Here is a 24,414-nt window from a genome sequence, read left to right on the forward strand (position 1 = left end):
ATGAAAGCCCTTATGAGGTATTTGCTTCCCACAAGAAATACAATTATAAACTTTTTCTGACATCGGTCTGGAGCAAGAAAAAGTTTCCCCAATGGGGTACTTAGCTTTTAATGAAGACTTCGGATCTGAAATTCAAACACGAAAATCTCAGGAGTCGGCCGACCGGCACTTGCGAACTACTTATGCTTCAGGCACCGCGTGGCAAGAAAGACTGAATAAAATGGCTTCGGCTGCATCTTTTATACCCCTGGCACACTGATGTCAGGGAAGAGATGACAGCAACCGACGCCAGACCTAGACTTTGGAATTTATGCCGACTGAGGGTAGCCTGCCAGCAGGATAATCCCAAGTGTAATGACTGCAACAGTGAAACACGAAGAACATCAGGAGCCATACTAGATTCTGTGAAAAAGTACAATTTTGTACCTACCATAAATGTAGATGTCCGAACTGGATAGCATCTGCAGTCATAACAAATGGGTTGTCCTGTCGTCAGGCAGCCCTTGATCGCCGGATTCCAAAGTCTGGGTCCGGCTTCGGCTGATGTCGCACTTCACCCGACGTCATCTCTGTTGGTCTTCGGGTATAAAGGCATCAGCCGACGCCATTTTCTTCAGTGTTTCTTACCCCAGATGCCAGTTGCCCTCTTGGAAGGCTAAATTTTGGATAAATGCCAATGTATGCAGACAAGGTATAAGGCAAATACAAAAAATAAGCATGTATGTACATATATACAAACAAATACACGATAAGAGACTCCCCCCCAGCTAGCTATTGGGCGGGTAAATACCCTAGGAGTACCACAGAGGGGAAGGAGGGTGGGTAATCCTGACTGCAGATGCTATCCAGTTCGGACATCTACATTTACGGTAGGTACAAAACTGTACTATGTCCTTCATGGATGCATCTGCAGTCATAACAAATGGGTAGAATACCATAGCCAAACTAGGGGTGGAGGAAGAAAAAATTATGGTGTAGTTAGGATCCCTTGCAGTACAGCAGTGGCAAACCCTGCTCGGGATCTAGAGTATAGAGGTAAATTATAATGCTTGGCAAATGTATGCACGGAGGTCCAAGTAGCCGCCTCAATAATGTCCTTGGTTGCCACTCCTCATAAGAAAGCTGTGGTAGTGGCTGTAGCCCTTGTTGAATGAGGTCTTATGTTCTGTGGAATTGGTTTCCCATGGTAGGAGTAACAGAATCTTATGCAATTCCCTATCCATTTGGAGATTGTCTGTTTGGAAATTGCTTTTCCTTCCCTTCCTGTTGCATAGGCTACCAAAAGCTGGTCAGTTTTTCTGTTACTTTTTGTTCTGTCCAGGTAGTAGCGTAACTGCCTATGCACATCCAAGGTATGTAGCAGTCTTTCACCCCTGTTCTGTGGGTTGGGAAAGAAGGTAGGTAGGTGGATTGCCTGGTTTAAAGATACTCTGGATACCACCTTAGGCATAAATGTAGGATTAGTTCTCATGGACACCCTGTCTTGATGGAAGATTAGGAAGGGTTGGACTGCCATTAAGGCCTGTAGTTCAGAAACCCTCCTTGCCGAGGTAATTGCCAGTAGGAAAGCAGTTTTCCATGACAGGTGTTGCAGATCTGCTGTTGCTGCTGGTTCAAAAGGCGGGAGTGTCAACTTTTCTAGCACAAAGTTCAAGTCCCATGCTGGTAATGGAGGTTTCCTAGGAGGTTTTACATTCTTTATCCCTCTGAGGAATTGCCTGAGTAGAGGATGTGAGAAGACAGGTGGATCGAAGCTGTATTCTGCAGAAATACCTGATGCATGTATCTTGATGGAGGAATAGGACAGTCCTGTATGCAGGAGCTCAGCCAAGTACTCCAGGATGTTAGCAATGTCTATGTTTGACACATCTTTTCCTCTTTCAGCACTCCAAGTGACAAACCTTTTCCATTTTCCTGCATAGTTCCTTCTTGTTGAAGGTCTTCGGGCTTCAAGGATAATGTCTTTAACCCTTTGTGATAAGTCTGGGTTAGTTGTTGTTAAGTGATGTTCCAGGCAGTCAGTTGTAAGGTTTTTAGGCTTGGGTGCATGATGTTGTAGTTGTTCTGAGTTAACATCAAAGGTATCAAGGGTATTGTCCACATTATCCCCTGTGACATGCTCCTCAGCAAAGGATACCAGTGTTGTCTTGGCCAATTCGGAGCTATCAGGATTATCCTTGGGCGTTCCTCTTTGATTTTCAGTAGTACCTTGTGCATCAAAGGGAGAGGTGGAAATGCATATGCTATCAGGCCTTTCCAACTGAAGGATAGAGAGTCCACCCTCCATGCTTGTGGGTGGTACGTCCTTGTGCAGAATTTCCTGAGCTGGTGGTTGAGTGGGGATGCGAATAGGTCTATTTGTGGCGTTCCCCATTTCTTTGTGATGGTCTTGAAGATGTCCGGGTGCAGCATCCATTCGTGAGCATCCGAGGTGGTTCTGCTTAACATGTCTGCTAGGGTGTTTTCTTTTCCTGGCACAAATATTGCCTGTAACTGGATGTTGTAGGTCAGAGCCATGTTCCAAAGGTCCAGAGTCATTCTGCATAGGGGATATGAATGAGTGCCTCCTTGCTTGTTGATGTACCACATGACTGTGGTGTTGTCTGTCCTTATCATTAAATGGCCTTCTTTGAGGAATGGCCTGAATTTCTGGATTGCTAGTTTTACTGCCAGCATTTCTTTTTGGTTTATATGCAGGTGCAGTTGGGTCTGGAGTCCACAATCCTTGTATGCACTTGTCCAACATGTGCGCCCCCCAACCTAGGTCTGAGGCGTCCGTTGTGATGGTTTGGTTTGCTTGACATTTGTGGAAGGGCAAGCCTAGGTTTGACTGGCATGCTTGGGCCCACCATAGCAACTCTTGCTTCAGGCATGGGATTAGTGGAATTTCGGTTTCTAAGCTGTGCCTGTGTTGAGACCATAAATTCTTTAGGTACCACTGTAGCTTTCTCATATGCAGTCTGGCATGGGGAATCAGGATTATGCATGATGCCATGAAGCCCAAGGCCTGCAGTATTTTTCTTGCTGTTAGTTTGTTCTGCTTTGTTAAGGCCAAGAAGTAAAGAGGAAGTTGTTCTTGTTTTTCTGCAGTCAGGAATGCCATTTGTTTTACTGTGTCCAATTCTGCACCCAAGAATGTTCTTGTCTGGGATGGGATCAGTCTTGACTTTTTTAAATTGACTGTGTATCCCAGGGCTTGAAGTAAGCAAATGACCCTTTGAAAATCTGTTGTCAGCTTGTCTTGGTTGTCCGCTTGTAGCAGGCAGTCATCCAGGTATGGATAAATTTGGATTCCCTGTAGCCTGCAATGAGCGATTACTGATGCCAGGCATTTTGTGAATACTCTGGGCACAGTAGATAGGCCAAAGGGCAATGCTGAGAATTGATAATGCTCTGATCCTGCAAGAAATCTGAGGTATCTTCTGCAATTTGGTCATATGGGGACGTGCAGGTATGCCTCCTAGAGATCTAGAGTCACCAGCCAACACTCCTTGCCCAGCATGGGAAGAAGTTGCTGTAAGGTCAGCATTTTTAATTTTGGGACGATGATGTATGTGTTTAAGACGGACAGATCGAGAATGGGTCTCCAAGCTTTCTCTTTCCTTGGAACTAGAAAGAGTCTGGAGTAAAATCCTGTGCCCTGTTGTTTTATTGGTACTCTTTCCACAGCTCTCATCTTGGTTAGTTGAGCTATCTGTTTTAGAGCTTCTGTTTTTTGAGTTGGAGGTAGGTTTGGCATACCTCTTTTTACTGGTAAGGTGTGGAAGTGGAACCTGTAGCCTTGGTCTATGTTTTTTAAAATCCACTTGTCTTTTGTGATATAGTGCCAGTTTTTTGAAAATAAGGCTAACTTTCCGCCTAAAGGTGCTGCTGTTTGCTCCCTGGTAGGCGGTGTCAGAGCCAAGTCACTGTGATTGTCCTGTTGTAGTGGCAGTGGTTGTGTCTGTGCCTCGCTGGTTATTGCCTTGCCACTGGCGTCCTCTGTAGGCACCTCCTCTGGGTTGGTTTCTGCCTCTAGAGCATCTATTCCTGCCTCTTTGTGACTTTGAGGAGTCTGGAAAGGACCAATTTTTGGCAGGCCAGTTTCTGCTAAACCGTGGGGGCTGAACCTGTAAGAAATCCTTAACTGTTTGTACAGATTTTGCCTTCTCTTCCATTTTCTTCATTACTTCCTGGGCAGAGGTACCAAATAGACTGTCCTTATCCATAGGGGCATCTAACAGCTTTGCTTTTACATGATCCGGCAGGACCTGTTCTTTCAACCATGCATGCCTTCTTATCACTGTGCCAGTCATGGCTGATCTAAATGAAGCCTCCAGTGCATCATAGCCACATTTTAAAGAATGGTTACTAACCTGCTGTATGTTATTCACCATTTCTAAAACATATTTCTTATCCAAGGATTCTTCAGAGGAAAGTTTCTTAGTTAACTGATCAAGCATAAACTCTTGGTATTGGATCATGTGAAACTGACAGTTTAAAGCTCTAGCTGAGAGAGTAGCAGAGGTGTAAACTTTTTTGCCCCATCTCTCTAATGACCTGGATTCCCTTTCAGAAGGGAGAGGGTTTTTAGTTGAGGTAGAAGCTACTGCCTTAGGCCCCTGGGATATAGTCTCAGGATCTGCAAGGGGGGCCTTGAAAAGGTGGTGATGAGTGTGTGGCACCCTGTAAAATCTGTCTGGTTTTGCAGGGGCTGGGGGTAAAGAATCAGGTGCAGTGCAAACATCATTAAATGCATCATCCACAACAGGCAAAACTGGAGGTATAGCTAAGGGCCTATGTTGTGGTAAGTGCAGAAATGTCCTAAGCCTTTTTCTTGAATCTGAGAAATCCTGTCCCTGCCATTGGAATTGTTCTCTCATGGCATGTAAGGTTTCCCCAAAGGAAAATTCCTCTGGCGGAGAGACAGAAGGAATGGATTCATCAGCATCGGAGTCTTCATAAGTGGAAAAAGGAGCCTCTGGCTGGTCTGTAGTATGTGAGTCACCCGAAGAATCATCAGAGCACTCTGGCTGGGGTGGCTCTGTCCTAGGTCTCTTTTCTGGGGGCTGAGAGGCCCTGTCTGGGTGAGATTGGGATCCCCTAATTAAGGAGATTAAATCCTCTGCCAGAGTAAGCATTTGAGAGCTAGAAGTTCTGTGTGAGGGGGCCTTAACAGGCACTGATTTAACAGTTTTGGCTGCTTTGGCCCTGGCAAAGGCCTTTATAGACATGGCTGCAGGAGGCCTAGCAGCACCACGTGCTGGTGTAGAGACATCCAAAGGGATGGTGTCTGATAAGTCACTAGAAACCACAGTAGTAGGTAGAATTTCAGAGGCCGATTCAACTAAAGTAGCAGGAGCCTCGGTAGTAGTCATGGATTCGGCTGAGGATTGACCGGTTTTCTCGGTTTCGGCCGAAACCGAGACACTCGCGGTTTGCTTATCCGTGGTTTCGGCCGAAACCGCGGACCGCGAGTGTCGGTCTTTTTCTTTGCGTTTTTTAACTATTTGGGTAGTCGGATGATCCGACGGCATAATGTACGCAAAATCTGAGCCGAAAAACTGTTCAGCAAACTCCGACCGACGCCTAAGCGTTCGTCGGTTGAAGGAAGCACAGGCTAAACAGGCAGCTACGTCGTGGTCTGGGCCTAAACAAGGTAGGCAGTAAGAGTGGAAATCTTTATGAGGTATTTGTTTCCCACAAGTTAAACAATTATTTACTTTTTCTGACATCGGCTGAGGCAAGAAAGAGTCCCCAGCGGGTACTTAGCTTTAGAAGTCTTGAGTAGTATTTGGTAGTAGGAATCTCTGGATCTGACCGACCGGCACTTGCGAACAGCTTCTGCTTGAGCCACGCGGCAAGAAAGACTGAAGAAAATGGCGTCGGCTGATGCCTTTATACCCGAAGACCAACAGAGATGACGTCGGGTGAAGTGCGACATCAGCCGAAGCCGGACCCAGACTTTGGAATCCGGCCGACCGAAGGGCTGCCTGACGACAGGACAACCCATTTGTTATGACTGCAGATGCATCCATGAAGGACATCATCATCAACAATGTCTAGGGCAGGAGGTATAGCCAAAGGCCTATGTTAAGGAAGAAGAAGAAAATCCCCAAGTCTCTTTTTAGATTCAGAGAAATCCTGACTTTCCCAGTGGAAATGTTCTCGTAAGGTATGTAAAGTTTCCCCAAAAGAAAAATCCTCAGGGGGAGAGGCAGAAGGAATGGAATCTTCTGCATCAGAGTCTTCATAAGTAGGTATAGACAAATCCTGTTCATTAGAAGAGTCAGAAGAAATAGAATCCTGTTCTGAAGATTCATAATCAATGTCTTACCTAGGCCTCTTAGAAGGGGGGGGGGGGTTTGACTACCCCTGATCAGGGTAATTAAATCTTCAGCCATTTTGATCATTTGTTTGTTAGGCATAGGGGCCTGCACACGTGGCCCAAGTGTCAGTTTTTAGACATAGATGTAGATTTTGGCCTTAGTTTTGAAGATGGCGTCGGTTTAATATACAAATCTGTAGGCCTGAAAACACCCTCAGAAGCCTGCACAGCAGCTCCGGACCCATCTAAGGTAGAGACATCCACGGGTTCTATACTTAAAGCATCTCGCGGACTCCAAAGGGGTCTCAGTAGAGACCTGCGATTCAAAAGTAGCGGGTATCAGGGGCTGCGAATGAGCCTGAGTACTTGCAAACTAGTGACTGGCTTAGGAGAAGCGTCATCAGTTTTGGACCTCGACGGCCTGTCTCTGTCTTTTTCTTTGCGATTTTTTAGGTATTCCGGTAGTCGGATTGCTAACAGATGACATTTCTGGATAGTTAAATCATGAGCCAAAATATTTAGAAGCAAAAATATACCGATGTTTAATAGTGCGTTGATTAAATCTAGCACAAAACAGACAGCAAGGTACATTGTGGTCAGGGCCTAGGCAAAGAATACAGTACAAATGAAAATCCTTATGAGGTATTTGCTTCCCAAAAGTAATGTAATTATTAACTTTTACTGACATCGGTAAGGATCAAGAAAAAGTTTCCCCAACGGGGTACTTAGCTTTTTAGTTGAAGACTTCAGTTCTGAAACTCGAAAACGAAAATTTCAGGAGTCGGCCGACTGGCACTTGCGAACTGCTTCTGCTTCGGGCACCATGCGGCAAGAAAGACTGATGTAATGGCGTCGGCTGCATGTTTTATACCCCTGACAACCTGATGTCATGGAAGAAGGGACAGCAAGTGACGCAGGACCCAAGACTTTGTTAATCAGGACTGAGGGCAACCTGCCAGCAGATTACCCAAATGTAATGATTGCAACAGTGAAACACGAAGAAGATCTGATCGTGTGTGTAGCCTGCTTTGAAGCGTATGTATCTTCTGCAAGATTCCCTGACTGGGATGTGCAGGTAAGCTTCTTTTAAATCTAGTGTTGCCAACCAGGCATCTTTGCCTAGCATAGAAAGTAACTGGTGAAGAGTCAGCATCTTGAATTTTGGTGTCTCCAAAAAGGTGTTTACAGTAGACAGGTCCAGGATAGGACGCCATGAATTGTCTTTTCTGGGTACCAGGAAAAGTCTCGAGTAGAAACCTTGCCCCTTTTCCTCTTCTGGTACCAGCTGAATAGCCCCCATGCTTGAGAGAGAAAGTACTTGTTTTTGGGCCTCTGCCCACTTATTTGGGGGTAGGTCTGGCCACCCGCTTGGTGTTGGCAACGTGTAGAAGTGACATCTATATCCCTGGGACACTATTAAATACCCATTTGTCCTGTGTAATGAATTCCCAATTCTTTGCATGATGAGCAATCTTTCCCTCCAAAGGGACAGTCAGCTAAGTGCTTGGAAATTTTAAAAGGAAGTCATTGACACAGTTTACCACAGGGGGAGTCTTATTACTCCCAGATTTGGAAGTGGAGGCCCCCTACTGCTTAGTCCTGTGTGTCCCCTGGGACTGAAACCTGGGGTTTTTGTTGTGTCTGGGTTTGGCTTGAGAAGACTAGGAAGGGGCTGGAAAGGATCAATTCTTGGAGGGCCAGTACCTACTAAATCTAAGAGGGTGAACTTGTAAAAATTTTTAACAGTTTGCATAGATTAGTTTTATCTTCCGTCTTTTTAAGAACTTGCTCAGCCTTGTTGCCAAACAGGCAGTCCTGATTTAAGGGAGCATCCAGCAATTTAGCTTTAACATGATCAGGCAAAGATTGCTCCTTCAGCCAAGCATGCCTTCTGAGCACAGACCCAGTAACAGCAGCCCTGCAAGAGGCCTATAATGAATCAAAACCACACTGCAAAGTATGTTTTCCAACTTTTTCAGCAGAATGCATTAAATCCTGTAATTCTTTATTTTCCACACAGTAAAGAATCAACATCATTTTCTGTTTAAGCAGTCCAATAACATGTTGCTGACACTAACATATGAAACTGGCACTTTAAAGCCCTAATGGCCAAAGCTGCAGAAGTGTAAACCTTCTTACCCCATCTATCCAGCACCCCTGGAGTCTCTATCAGAAGGGGTAGGGTTTTTAGCAGTAGAAGCCTTAATGCCCTTAGGTCCCTGTGAAACAGGCTCTGGATCTGCAATAGGATTTTTAAAAAGAAACTTGTGGGACTCTGGGACCCTGTAGCATCTGTCAGGTTTTCTGGGAGCAGGAGGCAAGGAATCGGGGGCCAAACTAGATTCCGTAAAAGCAACAACAACAATGTCTAGTACAGGAAGAATAGCTAAAGGCCTATGTTGAGGTAGGAGAAGGTAATCCCTAAGCCTCTTTTTTGAATCAGAAAAATCCTGGCTTTCCCAGTGGAAATGCTCCCTTAGCGTATGTAAGGTTTCCCCAAAAGAAAAATCCTTAGGAGGGGAAGCTGAGGGAATGGAGTCCTCTGCATCAGAATCTTCATAAGTAGATAAGGGCAAATCCAGATCATCAGAAAAATCTGAAAAAAACAGAATCCTGATCAGAAGATTCATAATCAACTTCAGTCCTATGCCTCATAGAAGGGTGGGGTGGGGGGGGGGGGGTCTGGCTTCTCCTGATTAGAGTTATTAGATCTTCAGCCATTCTTATTTGTTTTTTTAGGCATAGAGGCCTGAGCATGTGGTCTGGGGGCATCTTTTTTTAGGCATGGTTGGAGATTTAGGCCTAAGTAAAGAAGGAGGTGTCTGTTTAATATGCAAGTCCGTAGGCCTGAATACACCCTCAGAAGCCGGCAGAGACATCCTCGGGTTCCATAGTTGAAGCATCTCGCGGCATACCAGACTCAGAATGGGTCTCAGTAGAAGCTGGCAAATCAGAACTAGCGGGCATCAGGGGCTGCAAAAGCGCCTCACTGAGTACTGGCAAACTGGCGACTGGCTTAGGAAAAGCGTCGTTGGTGGTTTTGGACCTCGGCGGCCTGTCTCTATTTTTGCGGGTTTTTTTGGATTCCCGGTAGTCGGATGGCTAACTGACATTTCTGGATAATTAAACAGAGAACCGAAATATTCAGAGGCGAAAAAATACAGACGACGAATAGTGCTCTGATTAAATAAAGCACAAAACCGACAGCAAGGTACGTCGTGCCAGGGCCTAGGCAAGGAATACAGTATGAATGAAAATCTTTGAGGTATTTGCTTTCCACAAATGCAATTATTAACTTTTACTAACATCGGTAAGGAGCAAGAAAAAGTTTCCCCTGCGGAGTACTTTGCTTTAGTTGAAGACTTCGGTTCTCAAACTCGAAAATTTCAGGAGTACCGCATGGCAAGAAAGACTGATGTAATGGTGTCGGCTGCATGTTTTATACCCCTGACGATTTGACGTCATGGAAGAAGGGACAACAACTGATGCAGGACCCAAGACTTTGTTATTCAGGCCGACTGAGGGCTACCCGCAAGCAGATAACCCAAATGTAATGACTGCAACAGTGAAACACGAAGAACATCAGGCACTTCCTAAAGTGGTCTCAAGGCCATCAAGGGCACTGAACAACCTTGAGTAAAATCCTGCCAATCCCTATAAGGATTAGCAGCAATGGGAGGAATGTGCTTGGTTTTCTACTTTAGGACATCAGCTCTGACCAACCTAGGAGGCTCTAAGCCGTGCCTAGACTCAATAAGAGTACCAGCAACCTCTTCCCTAAACATAATCTGAGGAATCGTCCTAGGCCCTTCAGAACTTATCAGCGGTGGTTCCCCCTGGGGCTGCCCATGAAGCCTTAGAGTACACGTGAGAAGCCAGTTCCATACCAGTTTCCAACAGGGTCACGGCAAAGAAAAATGGTGTGGGCACCAGATGGTCTTTGGGGTCTTCACTCACCTCATAAATGATGTCTGGCAAAGGATGGACAGCAGCAGTCTCAAACAGAAACTTTTTTGTCTTCTTAAGAGATGGCTGTACCTTGGAGGATTCAGCCACAGTACCATGGGTTAAAAGGTTGAGATGTCGGTTCTCAACATAAATGGATAGAGAAGACAGATGGCTGCAAAACATTTTGGGAACAAAAGCATGACAAATGGTACACTGGCTATGACTGTGCGATGCATCTAGGCAGAACAAACACTTCTCATGATTATCTTTATGAGGAATATACCTCCCACACTGACATGTTCCCTTTCTAGATGACACAAACCTCAAGTACACAAATAAAGGAAGAGAGAAAGTTAACCTAAAGGGGTACTCAATCTGTAAATGATTAGGTAGAAACCAGCTCAGTGAAGGGCATTCAGACCAATGTTCAACTGTGGCAGTCAGACTGGTGGCAAAAAAGTCCCAAGTACGAAACATAGATAAGTCACCTTTATGCCCAATGCCTGCGCAAAGAGCATACGTCTGACATACAATGCTAGGAGGATGTAAAGGCTTTGGTATGCTAGCAGGAAACTGGGCTATCCTTGGCAGGAGATGACACAGGTCACAAATACTGCAACAGTGATAAGGAAGGAGAGCTACTTGTTGCCACCTCCATGCAGCCCTTCATCACTGAACACTGCCTACGGCAGCGGTGTAGCTATGGTCCTAACCCCAGCCCCTGGTGGCTAACAAGCACACCCCCATCATTGTGGGGATCTCTTATGGCCTTCCCAGTATGCCTTCTTATGCTCATACGTCTTAAGGGCTTCCAACACCAGCTTGGGAGTGCCAAGTTCATGTCCTCTAACTGCCTTCCCTGTTGTGCAAGCTTCTGCTTCCACTAGCAGTAACAGAAAAGTACAGTTGTATAAACTTACCATAAATGTAGATGTTAGAGTGTATTAACTGTTGCAGTCATCACACTTGGGTTATCTGACTGCAGGTAGCCCTCAGTCGGCCTTAATACCAGAGTCTTGGGATTTCTGCGTCGGATGCTGTCACTTTTTCCATGACGTCAGGTGTATAAAACAGGCAGCTTGACACCATTACATCAGTTTTTTTTTTTTTTTACCCCAGATGTCAGGAATCCCCAAATAGGAAACTAGTATATGGTGTGGAACACCACCAGTAAAAAGTAAATACCCCTGCCATACAAAATGGCCATATAGAGGATTGTAGAAAAGATAGAGAAAAACAGGGGGCTGAAACATCTACATTTATGGTATGTGCACACAACTGTACTATGTTCTTCATGTATCAATGCTGCAGTCATCACACTTGGGTTGATTCCCAAAGCTGAGGAAGGGTGGAGGCACTCAAGAGGACTTACAGCTGGCTAGCAGGCCTTGTAAGACTGCTGTAGCAAATTCAGCTCTGGATTTAGAAAAAATAGGCAAGTGGTAATGCTTGGTGAAGGTGTGTACAGAACTCCAGGTTGCAGCTTCCAGAATGTCCCTGGTAGGGACTCCCCTGAGAAATGCTGCAGAGGTGGAAGTAGCCCTAGTGGAATGTGTTCTGATCCCCTGTGGGGTAGGTTTTCCATGGTGATTGTAGCAGAAATGGATGCAGTGTGCTATCCATTTGGAAATGGTTTGTTTTGAAATGGCCTTGCCCTCTGCCCCTGTCGCAAAGCTGACTAGCAGTTGGTCAGATGTTCTGAAAGGTTTAGTCCCGTCAAGGTAGAACCTGAACTGTCTTGTGCACGTCCAAGGAGTGCAGGATCCTTTCCCCTTTATTTTGAAGAATAGGGAAGAAGGTTGGCAAATGGATGGCTTGGTTTAGAACCGCACAGGAGAACACCTTAGGTATAAAGGACGGGTTAGTCCTGAGGGAAACCCTGTCAGCATGGAAAATAATAAAGGGTTCCATAGCCATTAGTGCCTGTAACTCAGACACTCTTCTAGCTGAGGTTATGGCTAAAAGCAAGGCTGGTTTCCAAGAAAGGAATTTTAACTCTGCTGAAACTGCAGGTTCAAAAGGGGGGAGCGTGAGCTTTTCCAGTACAAAGTTAAGGTCCCAGGCAGGGATGGGTGCTCCTCCTAGGGGGCCTTAAGTTGTTAGCCCCTCTCAGAAACTGCTTGATGAGAGGGTGAGAGAATACAGGTGGCTCAGTATTACAATGAGCTGAGATGGCAGAGGCATGAATCTTAATGGAGATGGATAGGCCTCTGTGGAGTAAATCGGCTAGGTAATTAAGGATTTGAGGTAAGGAGGGCACAAGTGCGTCCTTTCATTGAGATTGACAAAGAGCAATATCTTTTCGACTTCTCAGCATAGGATTTTCTAGTACTAGGCCTTCTGGCCTCAAGAATAACGTCCAGCACCTGCTTGCTGAGGGTTGCTGGTGGAGTATTCAGGGGATAAGCCAGGCTGTAAGGTTTGGGGTTTGCAGCTGTGGATGCAAAATCTGTCCCTCCTGCTGAGACAGCGGGGAAGGTGTCTGATGAAGGGGCCAGGGTGGCACTTTTGTCACACTGCATAAGAGTAGGTACCAGTGCTGGCTTGGCCAATCTGGGGCAATAAGAATTGCCCTTGGGCTGTCCTGTCTGACCTTGAGTAGTACCTTTGAGAGGAGGGGCAGAGGGGGAAAGGCATAAATTGAGAGGTTTTTCCCATTTGTAGGAAAACGCATTCACCTTCCAGGCCCTGCTGTGAGGGTTCCTGGTGCAAAATTTGCTCAACTGGTAGTTCTCAGGGGAGGCAAAGAGGTCCACCTCCAGTGTTCCCCACCACTGTATTTGAAGGATGAAGGAGTTGAGCTCCAATTTCCACTCATGTAGGTCCAGGAGTTTTCTGCTTAAGTCGTCTGCCAGTGAATTCTATTTGCCTGGCAGGAACTGAGCTTGCAGATGCGCTTGGTTGCTCAAGGCTGTGTTCCACAGGGCCATGGCTAACCTGCAGAGTGGGTAAGAATGGGTTCCCCCCCTGCTTGTTTATGTACCACATAACTGTAGTGTCTGTTTTTATCAGCAGCTGTCCTAGAAGGATTAGGCATTTGAAGGCTGTCAGAGCATACTGCAGAGCTAATGCGTCTTTCTGATTGATGCACAGTAGAAGTTGTCCTGGGCTCCACTTTCCCTGAATGCATTTGCCTGCCATGTGAGCCTCCATGCATAGTCTGACGCGTCCATAGTCAGGATATGGATGGCAAGGGGTTGAGTGAAAGGCAGTCCCTTGTTGTGGTTGCATGCTTCTGCCCACCAGAAACTCTGCCCTTAGACAAGGAATGATCAGAATGACTGTTTCCCGGTCCTGAGAATGTTGGCACCAAAAACTTTTTAAGTACCATTGAAGTTTCCTCATATGCAGTCTTGCATATGGAATTAGCAAAATGCATGAGGCCATGAACCTTAGGGCATGCAGATAGATGGGTTTTGGTGGCTATGTGTTTGAAGTAGTTGTTCAAACAGATCTGTTTTTCTGGAGTGAGAAAGGCCATCTGGGAAGTTGTGTTCAAACTTGCTCCCAGGAATACATTTTTTGAATGGGCACCAGTTGTGATTTCTTTTCGTTGATGGTTTACCCCAATGAAGATAGGAGTCTTTTTACAAACGCCAGGCATTGAAGTAGTAATTCCTGCCTGTCTGCCTGAATCAGGCAATCATCCAAGTATGAGAAAATGTGGATATTTCTCTGCCTGCAGTATGCAATGGCTGGAGCCAGGCACTTTTGTGAATACTCTGGCCGAAGTAGATAAGCTAAAGGGAAGTGCAGAGAACTGATAGTACATAGAGTCTGCCCTGAAGCGGAGATATTTCCTGCATGAATCCCTTATGGGGATGTGCAGATAAGCTTCTTTTAAGTCTAGGGTGACTAGCCTGGTATCCTTAGCTAGCATAGGGTGAAGCTGTTTGCAGGGTTAGCACTTTGAATTTTGGGACCACCAGAAAAGTGTTGAGAATTGATGTATCCAGGACTGGGTGACAAGAGCCCTCTTTTCTGGGCACCAGGAACAGTCTGGAGTAGAAACCCTGTCCTCTTTGTTCTACTGGAACAGGTTGAATGGCCCTGATATTGAGCAGGGAATGTATTTGCTTTTGAGCCTCTGCCCACTGGTTTGGAGGAAGGTCTGGAAACCCGCTTAGGGTTGGCAGGGAATGCAAGTAGAATCTGCACCCCTGGGATACAATGTTTAGAACCCATTGGTCCTGAGTAACGGACATCCAGTTTCTGGCATGAAGGGCAAGTTTTCCTCCTAAGGGCGCAAGTAGATGGGCAGGGCTGGGAAGGATAATTGACAAGTCATTGTGAACTTTTACCACAAGGGGTGGCTTGCCACTCCCTGTCTGAGCTGGGAGCACTCCATTGTTTAGATCTCTGCATACTCTAACACTGTAGCCTTGGTGGTCTGGTTCCCCTGGGTTTGGGCTGAGAATGCCTAGAATGGGCTGGAAAGGACCAGTTTTTTGTAGGCCAATGCCTACTGAATCTAGGTGGCTGCACTTGTAAGAATTCTTTAGCAGTATGCATAGATTTAGCTTTTTCTTCCATCTTTTTTAAGTTCTTCTTCTGCTTTGGTGCCAAACAAACGGTCCTGATTTAAATGAGCGTCTAGTAATTTTGATTTGACATGGTCTGGCAAGGTTTGTTCCTTCAGCCAAACATGCCTTCTCAGTACAGATCCAGTGACTGCAGCCCTGCAAGATGCTTCTAGGGCATCAAAACCATACTGCAAAGTATGCTTACTAACTTGGTTTGCAGAATGAATTAACTCTTGCAAATCTTTACTTTCTGCACAATCTGGAAGTAGCACCATTTTTTGTTTAACTTGTTCCATAATATGTTGCTGGCACTTCAACATATGAAACTTGCAATTCATTGCCCTGATGGACAGAGTTGCAGAGGTATATACCTTCTTACCCCATCTGTCTAAAGCTCTGGAATCCCTGTCTGAAGGAGTATGGATTTTGGCTGTAGTAGCCTTAATACATTCAGGCCCCTGGGAAATGGTCTCTGGATCCACAGTAGGATTCTTAAAGAGAAATTTGTGAGAATCAGGTACTCTGTAGTACCTGTCAGGTTTTCTAGGGGCCGATGGTAAAGTGTCTGGAGTAAGACTGGATTCCATGAAGACATCTACAACATCCAGGACAGGGGGTATAGCTAGGGGCCTGTGCTGAGGCAACTCTAAAAATTCTCCGAGTCTCTTTTTGGATGGAGGATAATCCTAGCATTCCCAGCAGAAATGCTCTCAAAGTAGGCAAGGTTTCACCAAAAGAAAAATCCTCTACAGGGGAGGTAGAGGGAATGGCATCCTCTGCATCTGAATCCTCAAAGGAGGATAAGGGTATGTCCTGGTAATCAGAAGGGTCAGAGTCATTGGACTCATGGTCAGTAGAATCAGAAAGAAACTTAATTCTTGGTCTCTTAGCGGGGGAAGGCTGGCTTCCCTTAATTAGGATAAGGTCTTCAGCCATTCTAAGCATTTGTTTTTGTGGCATGGGAGCTTGAGCATGTGCTTTGGTCTTCGGTTTTCTAGGCGTAGTGCATTTTCTGGCCCTGAGAAACTCTGTAGTTTTAGCTAAAAATGAAGTTGTCGGTTTAATGTGAATATCCGTTGATCGGAATACATCCTTAGAAGCCGGTGCCTGCACAGCGGCTCTGCACCCATCCAAGGTAGAGACAGCCGCAGGTTCCATAGTCAAAGAAGCATCTCACGGCATACTGGACTCCAAATAGGTCTCAGCAGAGGCCTGCAAATCTGCAGAAATGGGCATCAGGGGCTGCAAAGATGCCTCACTGAGTACCGGCAGACTGGCGACTAGCTTAACGGAAGTGTCGTCGGCAGCTTTTGACCTATACAGTCTGTCTATCTTTGTGCTTTTTCGGAAGATCGGTAGTTGGAAGGCTTACCAAAGCCATTTCAGAATACGGAGAACGAGAGCGAAAGAATTTAGCTACAAAAATAGAGCGACGACGAATGGTTGGGCGTTAAACAAGGCATAAAACTGACAGCGAGGGATGTCGTGGTATGGGCTTAAACAGGTGACAGAATGAAAATCTCTGTGAGGTATTTGCTTTCCACAGGCAAGACAGTTGTTAACTTTTTCTGACATCGGTTAGAGCAAGAAAAAGGAATCCTCAACGGGATATTTCACTTTAGAAGACTTCAGGTTTGAAACTCGAAAAATGAAAATTTCAGGTAGCAACCGACTTGGCACTTGCAAACTGCTTCTGCTTCAGGCTCCTTCTCGGCAAGAAAGACTGATGTAATGGTGTCAGCTGCCTGTTTTATACCCCTGACGACCTGACATCATGGAAGAAGCGACAGCATCCGATGCAGAAATCCCATGACTCTGGTATTCAGGCTGACTAAGGGCTACCTGCAGGCAGATAAACCCCAGTGTGATGACTGCAACAATGAAACACAAACATCCATCATTTTCTCCACACTAAGGTAGGAAAGCAATAAGCCACTTATCTCCCATTTCTCCTCCCATCCAGCTCTGCCAACACCAGAGCCACTGCTCAGATTCTGGCAGTCTGTTACCAGCCAGGGTTTTATCCTTTTGTGCGCACAAGAGCTGGAGTGGCATTCATAGTTTACAAGTGTTCCTTAAAACTCAGAACTAGGAAAGGCCAATTTTGTGGTGCAAAGGGATAAAAACCGGATTATGACACAGATGAGCTAGAATCTACTAGTGACCTGGGCACTATAATAGCCAGGAAGGATGAAGTTATAATGGTTGATCTTAACTTGCCCATCATGAAAGGAGAGGAAGCCTGGTCTACTGCAAAACTGATACCAGCAAAGCTGGGTGGTGCAGTAATGAAGCACAGGATCACAACTGTGCACGCTTCATCAAGCAGCATGCACTGTACCAGTGGATGAGCATGTATCCAAGCTTTCTACATGCATGCATTAATTTGGGGTGACCCACTGGGGCTGCTATGGAACTTTCACGGACAGGGCACCCTAAAATCTCTGGTAGATGCCTGCATTACAGCCTCCCACCCAAGGGAAGTAAGAGACTGAAGAACAAGGAGAAATCACCAGGAGAGAGAAAAAAGCATTACGACAGCTTTTTATTGCCATCTCTGAAGCATATAGGGATGAAGCCATGACAATGATGCAGGTGACCAAACTGGACTAGTTCAAGTGCATGTAGGAGGCCTGCACCCAGTAAGACGTAGGTCACCCTCTGGGACCAGCAAACTGGTCTTCTCACTGACTACTAGCTGGGAATGGAAGTCTAATGGGGATTTTTAGGTAGGATCAAACTGGTTATAAGGGCCCTCACCTAGTCAGTAAATACCTAGTTCCAGTCTCACTAGAATGAATGGCCCAAGTGGGTAAAACTACAGGAGGCATCAGGAAAGGTCATGGGGGTGGGAGCTTATCAGTGAAAATGACACATGGTCAAATAGAAACCCTGAAAACATTCCACATAAAAATACAAGACCTACCGGCAAAACTCATCACTATCCTGATGATCATCTCCATGGAGGTAAACTAAAAGGAATCTAAGTTCTCGTTTTGCATCATTCAGTGCCTGTAAAGTAAAAGACACACAGTTAATAAAAAGCATAATAAACAGCCTTCTACACTCATAAAAATACATCCATTACTCAATTGGTTCTTTTTCACTGAAAGGGATGCGAATACAGTATATTTTGATTGCGATGCAGAACTGCATGCTTAGAAACACCACTTTCATTTAAAAAAGTGTTGATTCCACCAGAAATGAGAAATTATGTACCTACCATAATGTTCCATGTTAGTTGTCTTCTTCTCGCCTTCTTTCTTGCTGGATGGGGTTCGGAGTCAATCCTCGGCTCCGACTCAGCTTATACCAAAGCTCGAGAGCTGTTTTTACCGGATCGAGGTAACCCTGTATCCCACAATGCTAGGCGCCAACTACCCAGATCTCGTTTGATAGCTAACACTATAGCAGTTCTGCCCCCAGAACAAAGGACAGAATGGCATACCCATATATATAGCCATCCCAAGAAAAGGATAACCACGGAGACCATACTGGGCAAAAAAGGATGGCTCCGCAGGATCCTATCGGTCTGTCCAGGCTAGGGGGTTGGAGGGCGGGACGCAAGAAAGAAGGCGAGAAGACGACAACTAATATGGAACGTTATGGTAGGTACATAACTTCTCAATGTTCAGTTGTCAATCTCGCCTTCATTCTTGCTGGATGGGACCGCATCCCTAGCACCTCAACCCTGGATGGCTCATTGGAACAGACTCTTGAGGACGGTGGAACCAAAGTTAGCTTGGCTTCTGGAGGCCATGTCCAATTTGTAATGAGAAATAAAGGTATGGGGAGAGGCCCATGTGGCTGCCGCACAAACTGAATCTAAAGGCAACCTGTCCTGAAAGGCTGTAGACGTAGCTAAGGCTCTAGTTGAATGGGCTCTAGGTCTTGAAGGAAGCTTTTGATGCCTAAGCTCATAGATGAAAGTGTTGACGGAGGCCAACCATCTAGAAAGGGTTACTTTGGAAACTGGAAGGCCTTTCTTCCCTTCAGCATAAGATAGGAAGAGCTGGTCAGATTTCCTAATTTGCTTGGTTCTATCCAGGTAGTAACGGAGTTGGCGATGAACATCCAAGAAATGCAACTTTTGTTCCGCTCTGTCAGAGTAATTAGGGAAGAAAACTGGGAGCTCGATAGTCTGGTTTAGATTTGCCTCAGAAGAAATCTTGGGTAAAAAGGAGGGGTTAGTTCTGAGGGGGACACTATCTTTATGGAAATCCAGATAAGGAAGACGAACCCAAAGGGCGTGAAGTTCTGAGACTCTCCTCGCAGAGGTTATGGTCATTAGAAACAAAGTTTTCCATGAGAGCAACTTCAAGGAACAGGAAGCCACACGTTCAAAGGAAGGGGGAATCAAGGAGGTTAAAACTAGATTCAAATCCCACTGCGGTGGGGGATGTCTAACCGGGGGCTTAAGCAAAAAGATACCTTTAAGGAATGCTTTACAAAATTTATGAGACATAATGGAGGAGTCTGACAAGTCAACATGAAAATTTGAAATGGCCGCTAACTGGACTCTGATAGGGGAGGAAGAAGAACCCGAATGAAAGAGTTTGGTCAAAAAATCTAAGACCGATTGGATAGGAGCCACAAAAGGGTCTATGTTACTAGATTTTGCCCAGAAGGAACAACGTTTCCATATGCTGGCATAAATCCTCCTGGTAGAAGGTTTGTGAGAAGCTAAAGTGATGTCACGTACTGAACGGGAGATAAAGGGAAGCCTGGCTAAGGTTGGAAGTGGAGCAACCAAGCTGTGAGGTTGAGAGAGGGGAGAGATTGGTGCAGCTTGCCCGACTGGTGGGTCAAGAGATCTGGAACTGGGTCAAGATGCCAGGGCTGCTTCAAGAGGTAACGATGCAGGAACGGAAACCATATTTGTCGAGGCCAGTACAGAGCAATGAGGATCACTGTGGATCTCAAGGCGGTAGCTTTCTGAATCAACTGAGTGATTAATGGAAAGGGGGGAAAAGCATACAGGAGACCCCAGGGACAATCGTGGACTAGAGCGTCTCTGGGGGGTGTGGCCGGGAAGAGGGAAGAAAGTGAAAAATTCGTGGCATTTGCTGTTCTGGGGTGTAGCGAAAAGATCGCAAGGCTGACCCCATTTTCTGAAAATTATTTCCACTACTGACTCCTTGAGAGACCACTTGTGCGGCATGAGAATGGCTCTGCTCAGCCTGTCCGCTATGACGTTGGACTTCCCGGGGATATGCGTTGCTATCAGAAACCGTTGAGAGGAGATCACCCACTGCCAAAGTCTGAGTGCTTCTCGATATAAGGGATAGGACTTGGTTCCGCCCTGGTTGTTGATGTACCACAATTTGGACATATTGTCCGTGTGAACTGCAATCGTCCCGATGGGAAGAGAGTCCTGAAGGGCTTGCAACGCTAAAAGAACTGCTCTCATCTCTAGGACATTGATGTGCAGGTGGCACTCGAAAGGTTGCCAAGTGCCCTGGACCGTCCTGCCCTGAAAATGCCCCACCCTCCACCCGATCAGAGAGGCATCCGTTGTCACTGTAGCAACCAGGGGGGGGGACGAAGGGTCTGCCCTGAGTCACTTGAAGGGAGACCATCCACCAAGACAGGTGTTTCTTGCATAACTGGGTTATCAAAATGTAGTGTGACATCGAGAGCTGCTGGAAGGACCACTGAGAGAAGAGCATCCATTGCAGGAGTCGCATGTGGAAGTGAGCTAAGGGAAGTAACGTAATGGCAGCCGCCATGAGACCTAGAGTCTTCAGTACAAACTTGGCCTGAATTTTGTTGTTCTGAAGTAGGATATGAACATGTTCGCGGATATCTGAGATTCTTTGAGCCGTCAGTTTTGCAGAGAGTTAGACTGTGTCTAATATGGCGCCTATGAAGGTAATAGACTGACAAGGCGACAAGGCAGACTTTTCGAAGTTTATGGAGATACCTAGCTCTTCGCAAATCTGAATGATGTAATCTCTGGATTGAATAAGTTGACGCCTGGTGGTGGCAGTAAGCAGCCAGTTGTCGAGATATGGAAACACCTGGAATCAGATGAGCCGTAACCACTGCCATTCATTTGGTGAACACTCGGGGGGCTGTAGTGAGACCAAAGGGCAGGGCCCTGAACTGGTAGTGACCGTCTCCCAGCCGGAAGCAGAGAAACCTCCTAGAGCGCCTGTGCATCTTGATGTGGTAGTACGCATCCTGAAGATCTATAGAGCACATCCAATGGTCCTGACCCAAAAAGGGTAGAATGGACTGTAGCGTGACCATCCGGAACTTCGTTCTTTGAACAGACTTGTTCAGTCTGCTGAGATCCAAAATTGGTCTCCAGTCCCCTGTCTTTTTTGGTACTAAAAAGAACTTGGAGTAGATTCCGGATCCTTGCTGGTCTGCTGGGACTGGCTGGATGGCCCTTTTTCTTAGCAGTTTTGAGATTTCTAATACTGCTTGTTCCCTTAGACCGTGTGGAACATCTGGAAGGGGCCTGTTTGGCTGTTTTGGGGGTGTGGACAAAGGGAATTTTGTAACCCTCGGATATGATCGACCGTACCCATGTGTGTTCGGTAAGGGAAAGCCAGGCTTTTGAGTACAGTGATCATCTTCCCCCGACTGCCTCTGAAGGTGGACAGTCGGGCAGCTTCTCAGGGATGCTGGAAGGATTGGCCAGAGACAGCTTCTCTGCTATCCTGATTCTGTGGACCCCCTCTGCCCCTGGGGCGGCGTTTATTGTTGCCCCCCCTCCCCGCCTCTAGAGGGGAACTCGCCTCGTGCGTCCGGCGCGACTCCCTGTGGTTTGCGGAACCACATTTTTCCACCCTTCTGACCTTTAGGGTATGGTCTGGATGGGGTGGAAAAACTGACTCCCACGGCAGAGAGAGTCTTGCCGTCTTGTTTGCATCTGGTCAAAGTATCCTTCACCTGAGGTCCAAACAATACCGAACCATCAAAGGGAAAGTTGGTGAAGGACGCCATAAAGGGGTCGGCAAAGTTACAAAGCCGCATCCAGGCATGTCGTCTTAAGGCCACGCCTGTGCCTGCAGCCCTACTCGCCCCATCGGCCGCATAAGAAATAAGCCGCATGGAGGAGTTAACAATCGAGTTTAGGGTTGCCAGCTGGGAGTTGATTTTGTCGTGAGACCCCGCAGCTGTTGGATCCTGTAGAGTGTCACCCATTTCTTTGAGCAAGTCTCTTTGAAGACGGGTGAAATGACATAAGTAATTCAGTGACTGCATGGTAAAGGTCGCTGAAGAAAACATCCGCTAGCCGTACCTATCCATGGTCCTAGATTCCTTATTAGGAGGATGGATAGGTACCGAAGGATCAGACAGTTCCTTCTTAGTGGCTGCTGCCACCACCATGGCATCAACAGGGACACCCTTGGTCAAAAACTGTTTATCAGCAGGGGCTGCGATAAATCTGGAAGGCCTCCGCGGGGTAGGTTCCATCAAGTCAGGGGCCGTCCATGCCTTCTTGGCCACCACTTCCATAAGGGGGTCAAAGGGCGGAGACACCCAGGAGGTGGAAGGGCGAGAACCAAACACCTCTAGGTAGACAGACTCATCCTCGAACGATTGAGGGTAGACCAGTTCCCCCACTGCTTGAGGATCTCAAAGATGTCAGAGAAGGAGACATCCTCAGAGGGGGATCTTGGGGACCCTTCCGACTCATCCAAGTCAGTATCAGATGTGACGGACTCAGGGGAGTCCAGATGCTTCCTCTTACATTTCCTCTTCCGAGGAGGCTCCTCTGACGGATCAGGGGAAAGAGGAGGATGCTCCCAATGGGGGCCCCTGAGGCATAGGATCTCTGAGGTCAGGGTCGAGAGGATGGGTAGAGACCGTAGCAGGCACTATAGTGGGAGGAGCTGAGGAAGCCAACCGAGGAACAGGCACAGGGGCCAGCACACTCCTCATGACCTCGAAAGCACCCCTATCAGGTAGAGAAGAAGGTCCCCGCTCCGAAGAGATAAGGACCCCTCCCGGCACACAGAAGGATGGCTCCGAGGCCGATGTCGGAGCCGAACTCACCTGCGCCGAGGCTCCGAGGGGGAGAACGAGGTCGGACAAGGGTCTGATGCCACTCGCCCCCTCGGAACCGACGAGGGAGTCACGGCGTCCGGATCCCTCCAAGGATGGCACCATAGAAGAAATCGGAGCTGACGACGGAGTCGAAATGGGTGGTATCGGCTCCGACGTGTCGACGGTCCCGGCTCCCACAAACTCCGGCTCTGAACTCAGGGGAAGAGTCGGAGGAGGAACAGATGATGGAATGGGGATAGCCACTGTCTGTTGAGAAGGGCTATGAAGCATCTGGGCCAGTGCCTACGACTTAAGGAGTCTGCTAACCACCCTCTCGAGGTCATGGTCCGAAAGCCTGGAAGACCGAGAGGAATGGGACCGGTGACTGCGCTCCGAAAGCAAAGGAGATCTCGGAGCTGAATGGACCGACTCCAAAGAGGGGGACCTGGAGCGCTTATGAGTCAGTCGGTTCTGACAAAACTATAGGAGCCGACTGGGTTTTTGAAGCATCTGCTCCAGCCAGAGCCGATGCCGAAGCAGAACTAGCACCACTGGTCGGAGGCTCTAAACTCGGAGCCAACGATTTAGTGGGCTTAGAAGGCTTGCCCAACGAGGCCTTGGCTGGGGAGCCTTCAGGCTTCAATAAGCCTCTCAAAATCAATTTGTTTCTGCGTTCCTGCAGGACTCTTGAACTGAATGCATGGCAGACGGAAGAGTCTTGCAGGTGCAGAGGGCCCAGGCAATACACGCAAGAAGTGTGACCGTCTGTCAGATACATTTTCTGATAGCACGAGTCACACTAATTGAAGCCTGAGACCTTGGACTCCTTAGACATAATGGTGGAACACACACAAACACACACACAAACACACACCACAGTAAAGAAAAAAACCTAGTCCAGTCACTTCAACACATCAAAGACTAAGACTAAAACTAAAACTAACTAACAAAATACCCAAAAACTAACTTGGCCCTAAGGCCTAGTTATATAAGGGGAAGGAAGGGCTGAAGGGATAGAAAATAGACCCAAAAGGGGACTATACAAAGCGGGCAACTCTAAGAGGGTGAAACGGGGAAATAACACTAACCCTGAAAATGAGGGAAAAACCTTACCCGAAAAGCTGTTTTTTGAAAATTTATCAGAGAGCTGGCAAAAACCCAACCTCGCAGCTAAGCGGCAAACGAGATCTGGGTAGTTAGGGCCTAGCATTGTGGGATACAGGGTTACCTCGAGCCAGTAAAAATAGCTCTCGAGCTTTGGTATAAGCTGAGTCGGAGCCGAGGATCGGCTCCGAACCCCATCCAGCAAGAATGAAGGCGAGAGTGACAACTTAACATCTGGGGTTATGTCAACTGCTCAATTTTATACAATGAGCTTGGAAGGAGGGCACAGCCAATTTTTTCTTTAAAAAAAAAAAGTTTTTATATTTTTAGCACACGATACATACCAAGTACATTTAAAAACATAGTGTGATCTTGTGTATTCCTCCACTGTGCTGTATATTTGCTTTTGAAATTATTACAGTTTTACACCTTCCTTCACGACCTAGTCAATGCTGCATAAATAAGCTAGGAGGATGTAAAGGTTTTGGTATGCTAGTACAGCAAACTATAAAGATCTTTGGGCAACCCTTA

General features: G+C 46.6%; 1 protein-coding gene across 1 annotated transcript in view; it reads right to left on the bottom strand.

The window, feature by feature from the left end:
- The window catches only part of FAF2 (Fas associated factor family member 2), a 2,444,504-nt gene that overhangs the window by 1,196,875 nt on the left and 1,223,215 nt on the right, over positions 1-24,414 (bottom strand). Inside the window, exon 6 of the mRNA XM_044069362.1 lies at positions 17,705-17,790. Coding sequence (XP_043925297.1) covers positions 17,705-17,790 — 86 coding nt within the window. The remainder of the gene's footprint in view (positions 1-17,704; positions 17,791-24,414) is intronic.

The sequence above is a fragment of the Protopterus annectens genome, chromosome 4.part0 (genome assembly GCF_019279795.1).
Source record: "Protopterus annectens isolate FY-2018-M chromosome 4.part0, PAN1.0, whole genome shotgun sequence".
Taxonomy (NCBI): Eukaryota; Metazoa; Chordata; order Ceratodontiformes; family Protopteridae; genus Protopterus; species Protopterus annectens.